The sequence below is a fragment of the Scyliorhinus torazame genome, chromosome 2 (genome assembly GCF_047496885.1).
Source record: "Scyliorhinus torazame isolate Kashiwa2021f chromosome 2, sScyTor2.1, whole genome shotgun sequence".
Taxonomy (NCBI): Eukaryota; Metazoa; Chordata; class Chondrichthyes; order Carcharhiniformes; family Scyliorhinidae; genus Scyliorhinus; species Scyliorhinus torazame.
In genome coordinates, this window is record NC_092708.1 from 216973155 (window position 1) to 216989829 (window position 16675).

A 16675-nucleotide genomic window follows, 5' to 3' on the forward strand; every position below is an offset into this window, starting at 1 on the left:
TTTTAGTTTGCTGATGGTGTCTGCTGATCTCTCTTTGCTGAGTCACCTGACTTGGTTTGGAGGCCATCTTGGGTGGATATTCTTGCTTTAAAGTAATTGTAATCTCTGACTATGCCCCACACTTTGTTGATCTGTTGCTAGAGTCTGGCCCCACCCAACGCCCACTTTGCTGGCTGCTAAAAAATTTGAGAGCACCTATCCACCTTTAATGATGACTACATCAAATTAAATAGGTAAAACTCAATCTCCCCTTCCAAATTGTGGGAGGCTCTTAAGGCCGCCCTTGGGGTGGGGGGAAATTATTTCTTATAGCGGACATATGCTAAAGAGGAAGTTAGAATAGCAGAGGCTGGCGGACTCAGTTTTAGAGGTAGATCACCAGTACTCACTTGATCTTACTCCAGAGCTATACGCAAGCAAACAAAAGTTGCAGACCCAATTTGAACTACTGACCACCAATAAGGCCAACGCTTGCTACAGTATTCCAGAGGTACTTTTTACGAATATGGGGAGAAGGCCAGTTGTCTTCCAGCTCACCACCTTAAAGAGTACATTTTTTTTTTTAAACTTACTGTTGGGAATGTAAAAATGGCAGGAGATCCCAGACCCGTGTTATGCTCCTCTTTCTCAATGTGGGAGTTCAGGGACGCGGCCGATTCCCCTGACTCCTTCATGTGCGGGAAGTGTGTCCAGCTGCAGCTCCTATTAGACCGCATGACGGCTCTGGAGCTGCGGATGGACTCACTTTGGAGCATCCGCGATGCTGAGGAGGTCGTGGATAGCACGTTCAGTGAGTTGGTCACACCGCAGATTAGGATTGGTGAGGGAGACAGGGAATGGGTGACCAAAAGGCAGAGAAAGAGCAGGAAGGCAGTGCAGGTGTACCCTGCGGTCATCTCCCCTCAAAACAAGTATACCATTTTGGATACTGTTGGGGGAGATGACTCATCAGGGGAAGACAGTACTTGCCAGGCTCATGGCACCGAGGCTGCTGCACAGCAGGGCGGGAAAAAGACTGGCAGGGCTATAGTCATAGGGGATTCAATTGTAAGGGGAATGGACTGGCGTTTCTGTGGTTGAAAACAAGACTCCCGAATGGTATGTTGCCTCCCGGGTGCATGGGTCAGGGATGTCTCAGATCGGCTGCAGGACATACTGAAAGAGGAGGGTGAACAGCCAGTTGTCGTGGTGCATATAGGCACCAACGATATAGATAAAAAACGGGATGAGGTCCTACAATCAGAATTTAAGGAGTTAGGAGATAAGTTAAAAAGTAGGACCTCAAAGGTAGTAATCTCAGGATTGCTACCAGTGCCACGAGACAGTCAGAGTAGAAATTCAAGAATAGTCAGAATGAATACGTGGCTTGAGAGATGGTGCAGGAGGGAGGGGTTCAGACTTTTGGGACATTGGAACCTGTTCTGGGGGCAGTGGGACCATTACAAATCGGATGGTCTACACCTGGGCAGGACTGGAACCAATGTCCTAGGGGGTGCTTTTGCTAACACTGTTGGGAGGTTTCAAACTAATGTGGCAGGGGGATGGGAACCAGATTAGGAAGTTAGAGGTCAGTAAAGAGGCAGCAACTAAAGCCAGTAAGGTACTAGATAATAAACTCAATGTGACTAAGGGGAAGAGTAGACAGGGAAGAGATGATGAACGCAAAGGGACAGGTGGTCTGAGGTGCATTTGTTTCAATGCGAGAAGTGTAGCAGGTAAGGCAGATGAACTTAGGGCTTGGATTAGTACCTGGGAATATGATGTTATTGGTATTACTGAGACTTGGTTGAGGGAAGGGCAAGACTGGCAACTAAATATCCCAGGGTATAGATGCTTCAGGAGGGATAGAGAGGGAGGTAAAAGGGGTGGAGGAGTTGCATTACTGCTCAGAGATGATATCACAGCTGTGATTAAGGAGGGCACGATGGAGAATTCGAGCACTGAGGCAATATGGGTAGAGCTAAGAAATAGGAAGGGTGCAGTAACATTGTTGGGACTTTACTACAGGCCTCCCAAAAGCGAGCGTGAAGTAGAGGTACAAATATGTAGACAGATTATAGAAAAATGTAGGAGCAATAGGCTGGTCGTGATGGGAGATTTTAACTTCCCCAACATTGAATGGGACTCATGTAGTGTTGGAGGCGTAGATGGAGCAGAATTTGTAAGGAGCATCCAGGAGAGATTTTTAGAGCAGTATGTAAATAGTCCAACTCGGGAAGGGGTCATATTGAAACCTGGTATTGGGGAATGATCCCGGCCAGGTGGTTGAAGTTTCAGTCGGTGATTACTTTGGGAATAGCGATCACAATTCCATAAGTTTTAGAATACTCATGGACAAAGATGAGAGTGGTCCTAAAGGAAGAGTGCTAAATTGGGGAAAGGCCAAGTATAACAAAATTCGGCAGGAGCTAGGGAATGTGGATTGGGAGCTGCTGTTTAAGGGTAAATCCACATTTGAAATGTGGGAGTCTTTTAAGGAAAGGTTGATTAGAGTGCAGGACAGACATGTCCCTGTGAAAATGAGGGATAGAAATGGCAAGATTAGGGAACCATGGATGACGGATGGAATTGTGAGACTAGCTAAGATGAAAAAGGAAGCATACATAAGATCTAGGCAACTTAAAACTGATGAAGCTTTGGAGGAATATCGGGAAGGTAGGACAAATCTCAAACGGCAATAAAGAGGGCTAAAAGGGGTCATGAAATATCTTTGACTAACAGGGTTAAGGAAAATCCCAAAGCCTTTTATTCGTATATAAGGAGCACGAGGGTAACTAGAGAAAGGATTGGCCCACTCAAAGACAAAAGAGGGAATTTATGCTTGGAGTCAGAGGAAATGGGTGAGATTCTTAATGAGTACTTTGCATCGGTATTCACCAAGGAGAGGCACATGACGGATGTTGAGGCTAGGGATGGATGTTTAAATACTCTAGGTCAAGTCGGCATAAGGAAGGGGGAAGTTTTGGGTATTCTGAAAGGCATTAAGATGGACAAGTCCCCAGGTCCGGATGGGATCTATCCCAGGTTACTGAGGGAAGCGAGGGACGAAATAGCTGGGGCCTTAACAGATATCTTTGCAGCATCCTTGAGCACGGGTGAGGTCCCAGAGGACTCGAGAATTGCTAATGTTGTCCCTTTGTTTAAGAAGGGTAGCAGGGATAATCCAGGGAATTATAGACCTGTGAACTTGACGTCAGTGGTAGGCAAACTGTTGGAGAAGATACTGAGGAATAGGATCTATTCACATTTGGAAGAAAATAGATTTATCAGTGAAAGGCAGCATGGTTTTGTGCAGGGAAGGTCATGTCTTACAAACCTAATAGAATTCTTTCAGGAAGTGACAAAGTTAATTGATGAGGGAAGGGCTGTAGATGTCATATACATGGACTTCAGTAAGGCGTTTGATCAAGTTTCCCATGGCAGGTTGATGGAAAAAGTGAAGTCGTATGGGGTTCAGGGTGTACTAGCTAGATGGATAAAGAACTGGCTGGGCAACAGGAGACAGAGAGTAGTGGTGGAAGGGAGTGTCTCAAAATGGAGAAAGGTGACTAGTGGTGTTCCACAGGGATCCGTGCTCAGACCACTGTTGTTTGTGATATACATAAATGATCTGGACAAAGGTATAGGTGGTCTGATTAGCAAGTTTGCAGATGATACTAAGATTGGTGGAGTTGCAGATAGCGAGGAGCACTGTCAGAGAATACAGCAAAATATAGATAGATTGGAGAGTTGGGCAGAGAAATGGCAGATGGCGTTCAATCCAGGCAAATGCGAGGTGATGCATTTTGGAAGATCTAATTCAAGAGCGGACTATACGGTCAATGGAAGAGTCCTGGGGAAAATTGATGTACAGAGAGATCTGGGAGTTCAGGTCCATTGTACCCTGAAGGTGGCAACGCAGGTTGATAGAGTGGTCAAGAAGGCATACAGCATGCTTGCCTTCATCGGACAGGGTATTGAGTACAAGAGTCGGCAGGTCATGTTACAGTTGTACAGGATTTTGGTTAGGCCACATTTGGAATACTGCGTGCAGTTCTGGTCGCCGCATTACCAGAAGGATGTGGATGCTTTAGAGAAGGTGCAGAGGAGGTTCACCAGGATGTTGCCTGGTATGGAGGGTGCTAGCTATGAAGAAAGGTTGAGTAGATTAGGATTGTTTTCATTAGAAAGACGGAGGTTGAGGGGGGACCTGATTGAGGTCTACAAAATTATGAGAGGTATGGACAGGGTGGATAGCAACAAGCTTTTTCCAAGAGTGGGGGTGTCAATTACAATGGGTCACGATTTCAAGGTGAGAGGTGGAAAGTTTAAGGGAGATGTGCATGGAAAGTTTTTATGCAGAGGGTGGTGGGTGCCTGGAATACCTTGCCAGCGGGGGTGGTAGAGGCGGGCACGATAGCATCATTTAAGATGCATCTAGACAGATATATGAACGGGCGGGGAACAGAGGGAAGTAGATCCTTGGAAAATAGAAGACAGGTTAAGATAAAGGATCTGGATCGGCGCAGGCTGGGGGGGGGGCCGAAGGGCCTGTTCCTGTGCTGTAATTTTCTTTGTTCTTTGTTCTTTTAAAAGTCAAGTGGCCTCCCATGAGATCCCCCCAGATACTGAACCCAGGCAGCAACCTCGTTCTCGCCCCTCTCTAGGTCAATGCGGCTTTTAAATTCTATTACAGTGACCTGTATCAATCTGAGCCTCCTGTGGACAAGTCAGTGTTGTCTGATTTCCTGGATAACCTGTCTATCTGAGCTGTCGAAACAGTCGAGAGTTGTGAGTTGGACTCCCCGTTACGCCCCGATGAGAATTTAAAATGCTTTGGTCTGATGCAGGCTGGTAGGCTTCTGGCCTGGATAGTTTTCTGATCAAATTTTATTGTAAGTTCTCGGAATAGCTCACACCTTTGTGGTTAAATATGTTCAACAACACCCTATCCCACGGTTTATTGTCTCCAACCCTTACACAAGCCTCTATTTCCTTGCTCCTTAAGAAGGACATGGACCCGACTGAGTGCGGTTCATACCAACCCATCTCGCTTTTAAACGTGGATGTTAAGCTGCTTGCTAAAGTTCTGGTGCTCTGGCTGGAGCCTTGCCTTTCATTATCAACCAATATGTGTCACCTTTTAAATGTTATACTTTCTCCCTCTCCTGCCTCCGAGCCAGAGGTGATAGTATCCCTTGATGCAGAGAAAGCATTTGACAGGGTACATAAGAACATAAGAACTAGGAGCAGGAGTAGGCCATCTGGCCCCTCGAGCCTGCTCCGCCATTCAATGAGATCATGGCTGATCTTTTGTGGACTCAGCTCCACTTTCCGGCCCGAACACCATAACCCTTAATCCCTTTATTCTTCAAAAAACTATCTATCTTTATCTTAAAAACATTTAATGAAGGCGCCTCTACTGCTTCACTGGGCAAGGAATTCCATAGATTCACAACCCTTTGGGTGAAGAAGTTCCTCCTAAACTCAGTCCTAAATCTACTTCCCCTTATTTTGAGGCTATGCCCCCTAGTTCTGCTTTCACCCGCCAGTGGAAACAACCTGCCCGTATCTATCCTATCTACTCCCTTCATAATCTTATATGTTTCTATAAGATCCCCCCTCATCCTTCTAAATTCCAATGAGTACAGTCCCAGTCTACTCAACCTCTCCTCGTAATCCAACCCCTTCAGCTCTGGGATTAACCTAGTGAATCTCCTCTGCACACCCTCCAGTGCCAGTACGTCCTTTCTCAAGTAAGGAGACCAAAACTGAACACAATACTCCAGGTGTGGCCTCACTAACACCTTATACAATTGCAGCATAACCTCCCTAGTCTTAAACTCCATCCCTCTAGCAATGAAGGACAAAATTCCATTTGCCTTCTTAATCACCTGTTGCACCTGAAAACCAACTTTCTGCGACTCATGCACTAGCACACCCAGATCTCTCTGCACAGCAGCATGTTTTAATTTTTTATCATTTAAATAATAATCCCTTTTGCCGTTATTCTTACCCAAATGGATAACCTCAAATTTGTCAACATTGTATTCCATCTGCCAGACCCTAGCCCATTCACTTAACCTATCCAAATCCCTCTGCAGACTTCCAGTATCCTCTGCACTTTTTGCTTTACCACTTATCTTAGTGTCGTCTGCAAACTTGGACACATTGCCCTTGGTCCCCAACTCCAAATCATCTATGTAAATTGTGAACAGTTGTGGGCCCAACACTGATCCCTGAGGGACACCACTAGCTACTGATTGCCAAACAGAGAAACACCCATTAATCCCCACTCTTTGCTTTCTATTAATTAACCAATCCTCTATCCATGCTCCTACTTTCCCCTTAATGCCATGCATCTTTATCTTATGCAACAACCTTTTGTGTGGCACCTTGTCAAAGGCTTTCTGGAAATCCAGATGTACCACATCCACTGGCTCCCCGTTATCTACCGCACTGTTAATGTCCTCAAAAAATTCCACTAAATTAGTTAGGCACGACCTGCCCTTTATGAACCCATGCTGCGTCTGTCCAATGGGACAATTTCCATCCAGATGCCTCGCTATTTCTTCCTTGATGATAGATTCCAGCATCTTCCCTACTACCGAAGTTAAGCTCACTGGCCTATAATTACCCACTTTCTGCCTACCTCCTTTTTTAAACAGTGGTGTCACGTTTGCTAATTTCCAATCCGCCGGGACCACCCCAGAGTCTAGTGAATTTTGGTAAATTATCACTAGTGCATTTGCAATTTCCCTAGCCATCTCTTTTAGCACTCTGGGATGCATTCCATCAGGGCCAGGAGACTTGTCTACCTTTAGCCCCATTAGCTTGCCCATCACTACCTCCTTGGTGATATCAATCCTCTCAAGGTCCTCACCTGTCATAGCCTCATTTCCATCAGTCACTGGCATGTTATTTGTGTCTTCCACTGTGAAGACCGACCCAAAAAACCTGTTCAGTTCCTCAGCCATTTCCTCATCTCCCATTATTAAATCTCCCTTCTCATCCTCTAAAGGACCAATATTTACCTTAGCCACTCTTTTTTGTTTTATGTATTTGTAGAAACTTTTACTATCTGTTTTTATATTCTGAGCAAGTTTACTCTCATAATCTATCTTACTCTTCTTTATAGCTTTTTTAGTAGCTTTCTGTTGCCCCCTAAAGATTTCCCAGTCCTCTAGTCTCCCACTGATCTTTGCTATTTTTTTGAGATTCTTGGAAGATTTGGATTTGGCCATAAATTCATCTCTTGGACCTATTTGCTATACAATGCTCCCACTGTCAGCGTTCACACAAATGCTTATATTCAGACTACTTCCCCTTGAACTAGGCAGGGCTGCCCACTCTCTCCACTTTTACTCACTCTGACAATAATCTCTCTCTGCAGCTTTGAGAGCTTCCAATCAATGGGGGGTATTAATCGGGTCAGGGTGGAACATTAGGGATCTCTTTATGCAGATGACCTACTTTTATACATTACAGACAATTCCCTCTAACAATCCCCTCTAAGACACTTAATACTTTAAGTTCCTTCTCTGGCTATAAATTAAATCTAGGGTAAGAGTGAATGTTTTCTGGTCAACCCTCCTGGAAAACGAGCCTATTTAAGGCATGTAACCTTTCGTCTCTCTAGTACAGGTTTTCGTTACTCGGGGGTCAGGGTGGCCCACAATTGGGCTTTGTTTCACAAATTGAATGATATCAACAATGCTAGAACGGCCTACAGAGATGGAACAACCTTCCTTTGTCTTTGGCTGGCAGGATTCAAGCAATCAAAATTAGCATACTCTAGATTTTTCTTTTTCTTTCAATGTCTCCCCATTTTCCTGCCCAAATCCTTTTTTATCAAGGTTAATAAATTGATATCCGCCTTTATCTGGGTGGCCAAGAATCCGAGATCTGCAGCGTTCTACTCCAGAGGGAAAGACAGACAGTAGGCTTGGCCCTCCCAAACTTATTGTTTTATTGCTGGGCCACCAAAATCCCAAAAATCTTACTGTGTGTCAGTGATCCCATATTATCTGCGGCCAAATGGAGGCTCTTTCACTGCATCCACTCTCCATAGCCATAGTTACTGCACCATTACCCATTTCTCCCGTTAGCTTCTCCTCAAACCCGGTTGTGGTCTCCTCTCTTAGAATCTAAAAACAGTACCAACATCTTAAACTCCCGTCCTTGTCTTCACTGGCCCCTATCTGTAACAACCACATTTTCTTACCTTTAGGGCTGGACTCAACCTTTAACTCGTAGAAATTGAAGCACTTTGGTAACTTGTTCAATGAGGGGAGGTCTGCCAGCCTTAGAGAATTAGCAGACAAATTTCAGCTACCCAACTCTATTTTCAAGTTCACGATTTCACCCATACAGCTTTCCTTTCCTTTCCTCTGGCTCCACCTTCCTCCTTGCTGGAGAGGATTCTGTCCTTGGCTCAACCGGGCTGGGGGTCTATCTCAGTCCTATATGGCCACGTTCTCTCGTCTGATCCCTCCCCACTAAACAGGGTGAGGGCAAAATGGGAGTGTGAACTGGGCCCCATACTCACTAGCGAGACTTGGAGAGAGGCCCTTTATATGTGCCTGGTTGAGCCTAATTCAGTTCAAGGTGCAACAAAGGACGCACATGAGCAATGCAAAGTGAGTGGGTTTTTTCTTAATGTTGAGAACAGATGTGATCGGTGTTCACTTGCCCCTGCAGATCACATTTATGTTTTGGTCCTGCCCCAGTATCGCCAGCTTCTGAGCTTCCTTTTTTAGTCCCATGTCTGCGATTCTCTGTGTGGAATTAGTCCTATGTCCGCTGATGGCCATATTTGCAGTTTTGGACTCTCCGGACTCTGGGGTAGAGGCGAGCATTCTCGCCTTCGCCTCACTGATAGCCCGGAGGCAGATACTGCTCGTTTGGCGGTCTCCTTCTCCACCTAGTACCTCAGGCTGGTTAGGGGACTTCATATCCTTTTTGCATTTGGAGATTCAGTGGAGACGTTCTACCTGAGATGGCAGCCGTTTATTTCCTTTTTCAAAGATCTAGACACCATCGGTGTTAGGAATTTTAGGAGTTTAAGTTAGTTACTTTTTCTTTTCTTTGCTTGCACAATTTGCATTCTTGTGTTTTATTTGGTTGTTTGTTAATATGTAAAACCGTAATAAACATACTTAATAAAAAAAGATTCTCAGAAAGCATTCAACAAGGTGCCACATACGAGGTTATTACACAAAATTAGGGCTCAGAGGATTTGGGGAATATATTAGCATGGGCTGAGGATTTGTTAAGGACAGAAAACAGACAGTAACAAACAGACTGGCAGGCTGTGACTAGTGGGTTACCACAGGAATCAGTCCTCTCAGCTATTTACGATGTATGTCAACGACTCGGATGGGGGACTAAGTATAACGTAACCAAGTTTGAATGTAATGCAAAGTTATGTGGGAAAGTAAGCGCGAGAAAAGCACAACATGCTGCAAAAGGATTTAGACAGGCTAAGTGATTAGGCAAGAATGTGGCAGACTGTGGCAGATGTAATATAATGTGGAGGAGTGTGTGTTATCCGCATGGATAGGAATCAAAGAAAAGCAGAATTTTTTCTAAATATTGAGAATGGGAATTGTTTACATTCAGGGGGATTTGAATGAAGCTGTACATGAATCATTGAAAGTTAAAATGCTGGTACACCAAGCAAATAGAAAAAAATGTATGTTAACCTTTATTACAAAGACATTGAAGTATAAGTGTAAAGAAGTCTTAATGTACCTGTAAAGGGCCTTCATAAGACCGCGTACAATGTTGGTCTCCTTATATAAGGAAGGACATATTTGCCTTAGGAGAGGAAGTGCTCAATTGTTGAGTATATTCAAGCCAAAGATTGCTAGACTTTTGGGGGCTAAAGGACATGGAGATAGTGTTGGAAGGTACAGCCGAGGTAGCATATCAGCTATGATTTTGCTGAATGGCTTGAGAGGCCAAACAACCTCTTCCAGATCATTTTTAAAAGCATTCTTATCTTTATGTTCTTTCTTCAATCCATCTGGAGTCACTGGATAACAGCTGTTAATAAGCTCAGCTAACGGAATATAGAAACAAGAATAGCTTTTTCACTGGAGAAAAATGTAGGATCCTTGAGAAAGGGGCATACTGACTGGACTGACTTGGAAAAGGAGACAATTTCAGGTCTATGGAAAGAGCTGAGGGAGTCAGACTAATTGAATAGCCCTTTCAAAGAGCTGGCACAGAATTGATGGTCCAAATGGCTTCATTCTTTGTTGTACGTTATGACTGATTGGCAGTCCAGGCTTCAGCCAGATCTCACATGTTTTTCACTGCTGAGTAGTCATTCACAAGTCCTTGTGCTCAAACTACGCTTCACTACGTAATACACAGAAGGGGAGGAAATTGTGTTGGATGGCTGCATTTGATGCCTTACCTCTGTCTGCGGGGAAACTCCACTTCACTGTCCACTTCTCCCTCCTCTTCCTCGGAGGAGTCGTCGCCATTCTGTGACCAACAGAGAACAATAGTATTCTGTGCCCCAGACAGCTTACTTCAGTTACATTGATTAAGATTCTCACATTCCTAACCACACTACTTTATCGTCCCGCTGTTGTTTCACAAACAGGTATCTAGCTCGGGCAGCCTCGCTCCAATACTGAATGGAAATTTGATCCACGGGTGAAAATTCTGCCTCATTCAGCATCCATTTTGAAATCACAATCACAGGTCCCACAATAGGAATTGGCACCGTTCTGAAGTTGTGACTAATTCACAGTATAGAGGAAGCTTTACGCTGTAACCAACCTGCCTGGCTCTGCCCCTGCCTCAGCTCACATGCAGCTGAATCCCTCACCCATAGAATCATAGAATCCCTACTGTGCAGAAGAAGGCCATTCGGCCCATCCCATGCCAAGCCAGCTTCAGATTTGACAATTCCAATGGATTCCTGGCTGGCCTCCCACCTTCCATAAATTTGAGCTTGTCCAAAGGTTTGCTGCTTGTGTTCTAACTCATCCTAAGTCCCGCTCATCCATCAATCCGGTGCTCACTGACCCACACTGGGCCCCAGCCCATTAAATTTAAAATTCTCATCCTTGTTTTCAAATCCCTTCACAGCCCTCTCCCTGTAACCTCCCAAAGCCCCAGAACCCTCTTTCTGTTCTCCTCAAATTCCTGTCTCCGGTGGCACAGTGGGTAGCACTGCTGCCTCACAGTGCCAGTGACCCAGGTTCAATTCCAGCCTTGGGTGTCTGTCTGTGTGGGGTTTGCATGTTCTCCCCATGTTTGCGTGGGTTTCCTCAAGGCGCTCTAGTTTCCTTCCACAGTCGCAGGTTAAGTGGATTGCCATGCTAAATTGCCCATTAGTGTCCAAAATGTGCAGGTTATGTGGAGTTATGAGGATAGGGCCGGGTGTGGGCTTAGGTATGGTGCTCTTTCAGAGGGTTATTGTCACAAGTAGGCTTCAATGAAGTTACTGTGAAAAGCCCCTAGTCGCCACATTCCGGCGCCTGTTCGGGGAGGCCGGTACGGGAATTGAACCCGCTCTGCTGGCCTTGTTCTGCAATACAAGTCAGTTGTTTAGCCCACTGTGCTAAACCAGCCCTAGTTGGTGCAGACCCGATGGGCTGAATGGCCTCCTTCTGCATTGCAGGGATTCTATCCCCAACTTTAATTACTCCACTGTGTGCCTAAAACTGGCTGAGTCTTAAGCTCTGAAATTCCCTCCCTAAACCTTTCTGCTCCTGGAAGACACTTCCTAAAACCTATCTCTGTGACCAAGCTATTGACCACCTGTTGAAATATCTCTTTAGGTGGTTCAGTGTCAACTTTTATTTGATAATGTTGTGAGGTAAGGCACTTTGCTTTGCTAAAGGTGCTCTATAAATGTAAATTGTTGTTTTTATATCTAATCCATATTTGGAGCATTTAATCCTGCAGTTTCCCACGATAGAGTCCCTGGGTTCTGCTACAAGAATGTGACATCTCTCCTGGGTTGGCGTCGAGCTAATCCTCTACCCTACCAACACCCCCCCCCCCGGCTCATAGTCCGGTAATGCCGTCATCCCCAGGATTGTTTGATGTGTCTCTAACCCTCTACCTGATTTGGGCTGCTAAATGATTCATACTCCCAGCTGAGTAGCAAACAGTCCTAACAAACCCGTGTCCTTCTTACAGATCGCAGATGATATAGAATCAACAGCTTGAAATATGTTCTGCTGACAAAACAGTCCTCCAACTGACCCCATCAGCAGTCCGTGAGATGTGGAGGGTGTAAAGTTACACCAAGTGATAGTACACGATGGGGTTGCAAGCCAATCCCAACAGGCCAAGTATCAGGAGGATGGCACATTTTCACAGGCTGTCTGAATCTGTGTTCATGCATGATTCAAGAAAAATGGCAGGAATCTATCACATGATAACGTTTCATGAAACGTTTCCATGAGGCTTGTTTCTCACTTCCAGGCCCCAATCCTCTCATTCGTTCTGCTTTTCGACTCTCTCCACTTTATCAATATTATCATGATTACTCCTCCACTCAGCTTTCATCCCTTGTCTCTTTGAAACTTCAAATACAACATGCTCCTCCACTTTTTTTAAACCAAGGCCATGATGTGGCAAGACATGGAGGGTGTGGGAGACATCAGGTAGACTGAGAACGAGGAGGTTCTGACAAATGTAACAGCAGGATCTCTTTTTATTTTGCTCCCAGCCTGAAAGAACGACAGGTTAAGTTTTTAATCACCTCCCTTTCCTGCCCGTCAATGCGGGGTTAATATTGACCTCCCAAGATGCACAAAGTCATCTTCATGAGATTTAACCCTCACCTCTTTTGAAGCCTACATCCTCCTGCAAACTTGGCATCACACAATCATTTCAACCCTGTTTAAACTTGGCCTGTATTGTGGCCCTCACTGTAAACTGCAGCTGGTTTGGCACTAATAATTCAATTTTCAAAGAAATCAGATCCTGAGCTCAGCTGGATACCTTGATACATACAATTATTCAGTTCTTTCTGAATGGTTCACATCATTTTACTGATTAACATTAACCCGGGAAACAACGCTCATTAACCTGTGAAACAACCCTTATTGACCCGGGAAACAAAGCACATTGATGCGGGAAACAACGCACATTGACCCGGCAAACAACGCTGCTTGACCCGGCAAACAATGCACATTGACCCGGCAAACAACGCTGCTTGACCCGGGAAACAATGCACATTGACCTGGCAAACAAGGCTCATTGACCCGGGAAACAATGTTCATTGACCTGGGAAACAATGTTCATTGACCTGGGAAACACCGTTCATTGGCCTGGGAAACAACACAGATTGACCTAGGATACAACGCTCCTTAACCTGGGAAACAACGCTCATTAACCTGGGAAACAACGGTCATTAACCCGGAAATGACGCTCATTAACCCGTGAAACGACATTCATTAATCTGGGAAATTACACTCCTTAACCCGGGAAACAACGCTCATTGACCGGAGAAACAACGCTCATTAACCCGGAAAACAACGCTCATTAACCCGGGAAACAACACTCATTAACCCAGAAAACAACGCTCATTATCCCGGGAAACAACGCCCAGTAACACGGGAAACAATGCTCAGTAACCCGGGAAACAACGCTCATTAACCCGGGAAACAATGCTCATTTACCCAGGAAACAACACACAGTAACCCGGGAAACAAGGCTCAGTAACCCGGGAAACATCGCACCTAAACCCGGGAAACAATGCTCATTAACCCGGGAAACAACGCTCATTAACCCGGGAAACAACGCTCACCGACCCGGGAAACAACACTCAGTAACCCAGGAAACGACGCTCATTAACCCAGGAAACCACGGTCATTAACCTGGGAAACAACGCACCTAAACCCGGGAAACAACGCTCATTAACCCAGGAAACAACGCTCCTTAACCCGGGAAACAACGCTCATTAACTCAGGAAACAACGCTCATTAACCCAGGAAACCACGGTCATTAACCTGGGAAACAATGCTCCTTAACCCGGGAAACAACGCTCATTAACCCGGGAAACAACGCTCATTAACCCAGGAAACAACGCTCATTAACCCGGAAAACAAAGCTCATTAACCCGGATACAACGCTCAGTTTCCCGGGAAAGAACGCTCAGTAACCCGGGAAACAACGCTCATTAACCCAGAAAACAACACTCAGTAACCCGGGAAACAACGCTCATTAACTCAGGAAACAACGCTCCTTAACCTGAGAAACAACACTCATTAACCCTGGAAACAATGCTCATTAACCCGGGAAACAACGCTCCTTAACCTGGGAAACAACACTCATTAACCCGGGAAACAATGCTCATTAACCCGGGAAACAATGCTCATTAACCAGGGAAACAACACTCAGTAACCCAGGAAACGACGCTCATTAACCCAGGAAACCACGGTCATTAACCTGGGAAACAATGCTCCTTAACCCAGGAAACAACGCTCCTTAACCCGGGAAACAACGCTCATTAACCCAGGAAACAACGCTCCTTAACCTGGGAAACAACGCTCATTGACCCGGGAAACAACGCTCAGTAACCCGGGAAACAACACTCATTGACCCAGGAAACAACGCTCAGTAACCCGGGAAACAACGCCCAATAACCCGGGAAACAACACTCAGTAACCCAGGAAACAACGCTCATTGACCCGGGAAACAACGCTCAGTGACCCGGGAAACAACACTCATTGACCCGGGAAACAACGCTCATTGACCCGGGAAACCACGCTCATTAACCCGGGAAACAACGCTCAGTAACTCAGGAAACAATGCTCATTGATCCGGGAAACAACGCTCATTAACCCGGAAACAACGCTCAGTAACCCTGGAAACAACGCTCAGTAACCCGGGAAACAACGCTCATTAACCCGGGAAACAATGCTCATTGACCCGGGAAACAACGCTCAGTAACCCGGGAAACAACATTCATTAACCCGGGAAACAACGCTCATTGACCCGGGAAATAACGCTCATTGACCCGTGGAACAATGCTCGTTAACCCGGGAAACAACGCTCATTAACCCGGGAAACAATGCTCGTTAACCCGGGAAACAACGCTCATTGACCCAGGAAACAACGCTCATTAACCCGGGAAACAACGCTCATTGACCCGTGGAACAATGCTCATTAACTCGGGAACAAGGGTCATTATCCCAGGAAAAGACGGTCATTAACCTGGGGAGGTGGGTCATTAACCTGGGAACGACAGTCATTAACCTGGGAGACAACACTCAGGGATACATGTGATTACCCTGGGAAACAATGCTTATCAACCCGGGATACAACACTTATTAACCCGGGAAACAGAGCTCATTAACCCGGGAAACAACGCTCATTAACCCAGAAAACAACACTCAGTAACCCGGGAAACAACGATCATTAACTCAGGAAACAACGCTCCTTAACCTGGGAAACAACACTCATTAACCCGGGAAACAATGCTCATTAACCCGGGAAACAATGCTCATTAACCAGGGAAACAACACTCAGTAACCCAGGAAACGACGCTCATTAACCCAGGAAACCACGGTCATTAACCTGGGAAACAATGCTCCTTAACCCAGGAAACAACGCTCCTTAACCCGGGAAACAACGCTCATTAACCCAGGAAACAACGCTCCTTAACCCGGGAAACAACACTCATTGACCCAGGAAACAACGCTCAGTAACCCGGGAAACAACGCCCAGTAACCTGGGAAACAACACTCAGTAACCCAGGAAACAACGCTCATTGACCCGGGAAACAACGCTCAGTGACCCGGGAAACAACACTCATTGACCCGGGAAACAACGCTCATTGACCCGGGAAACCACGCTCATTAACCCGGGAAACAACGCTCAGTAACTCAGGAAACAATGCTCATTGATCCGGGAAATAACGCTCATTAACCCGGAAACAACGCTCAGTAACCCTGGAAACAACGCTCAGTAACCCGGGAAACAACGCTCATTAACCCGGGAAACAATGCTCATTGACCCGGGAAACAACGCTCAGTAACCCGGGAAACAACATTCATTAACCCGGGAAACAACGCTCATTGACCCGGGAAATAACGCTCATTGACCCGTGGAACAATGCTCGTTAACCCGGGAAACAACGCTCATTAACCCGGGAAACAATGCTCGTTAACCCGGGAAACAACGCTCATTGACCCAGGAAACAACGCTCATTAACCCGGGAAACAACGCTCATTGACCCGTGGAACAATGCTCATTAACTCGGGAACAAGGGTCATTATCCCAGGAAAAGATGGTCATTAACCTGGGGAGGTGGGTCATTAACCTGGGAACGACAGTCATTAACCTGGGAGACAACACTCAGGGATACATGTGATTACCCTGGGAAACAATGCTTATCAACCCGGGATACAACACTTATTAACCCGGGAAACAGAGCTCATTAACTCGGGAAACAACACTCATTAACCCAAGAAACAACGCTCAGTAACCCGGGGAACACCGCTCATTTACTCCGAAACAACACCCGAGAAACAACGCTCATTAACCCGGGAAACAATGCTTATTAATCCGGGATACAGCACACATTAACCCAGGAAACAGAGCTCATTAACTCGGGAAACAACGCTCATTAACCCGGAAACAACGCTCATTAACCCGGAAACAACCCCCTTAACCCAAGAAACAACGCTCGTTGACCCAGGAAGCTACGCTCCTTAAC

General features: G+C 45.7%; 1 protein-coding gene across 4 annotated transcripts in view; it reads right to left on the reverse strand.

Moving 5' to 3' along the window:
* map3k13 (mitogen-activated protein kinase kinase kinase 13) overlaps nt 1–16675 on the reverse strand; it is a 208635-nt gene that overhangs the window by 22397 nt on the left and 169563 nt on the right. For all 4 annotated transcript variants that reach the window (XM_072483863.1, XM_072483854.1, XM_072483872.1 and 1 more), the window contains one exon: nt 10403–10473. In XM_072483863.1, coding sequence (XP_072339964.1) covers nt 10403–10473 — 71 coding nt within the window. The remainder of the gene's footprint in view (nt 1–10402; nt 10474–16675) is intronic.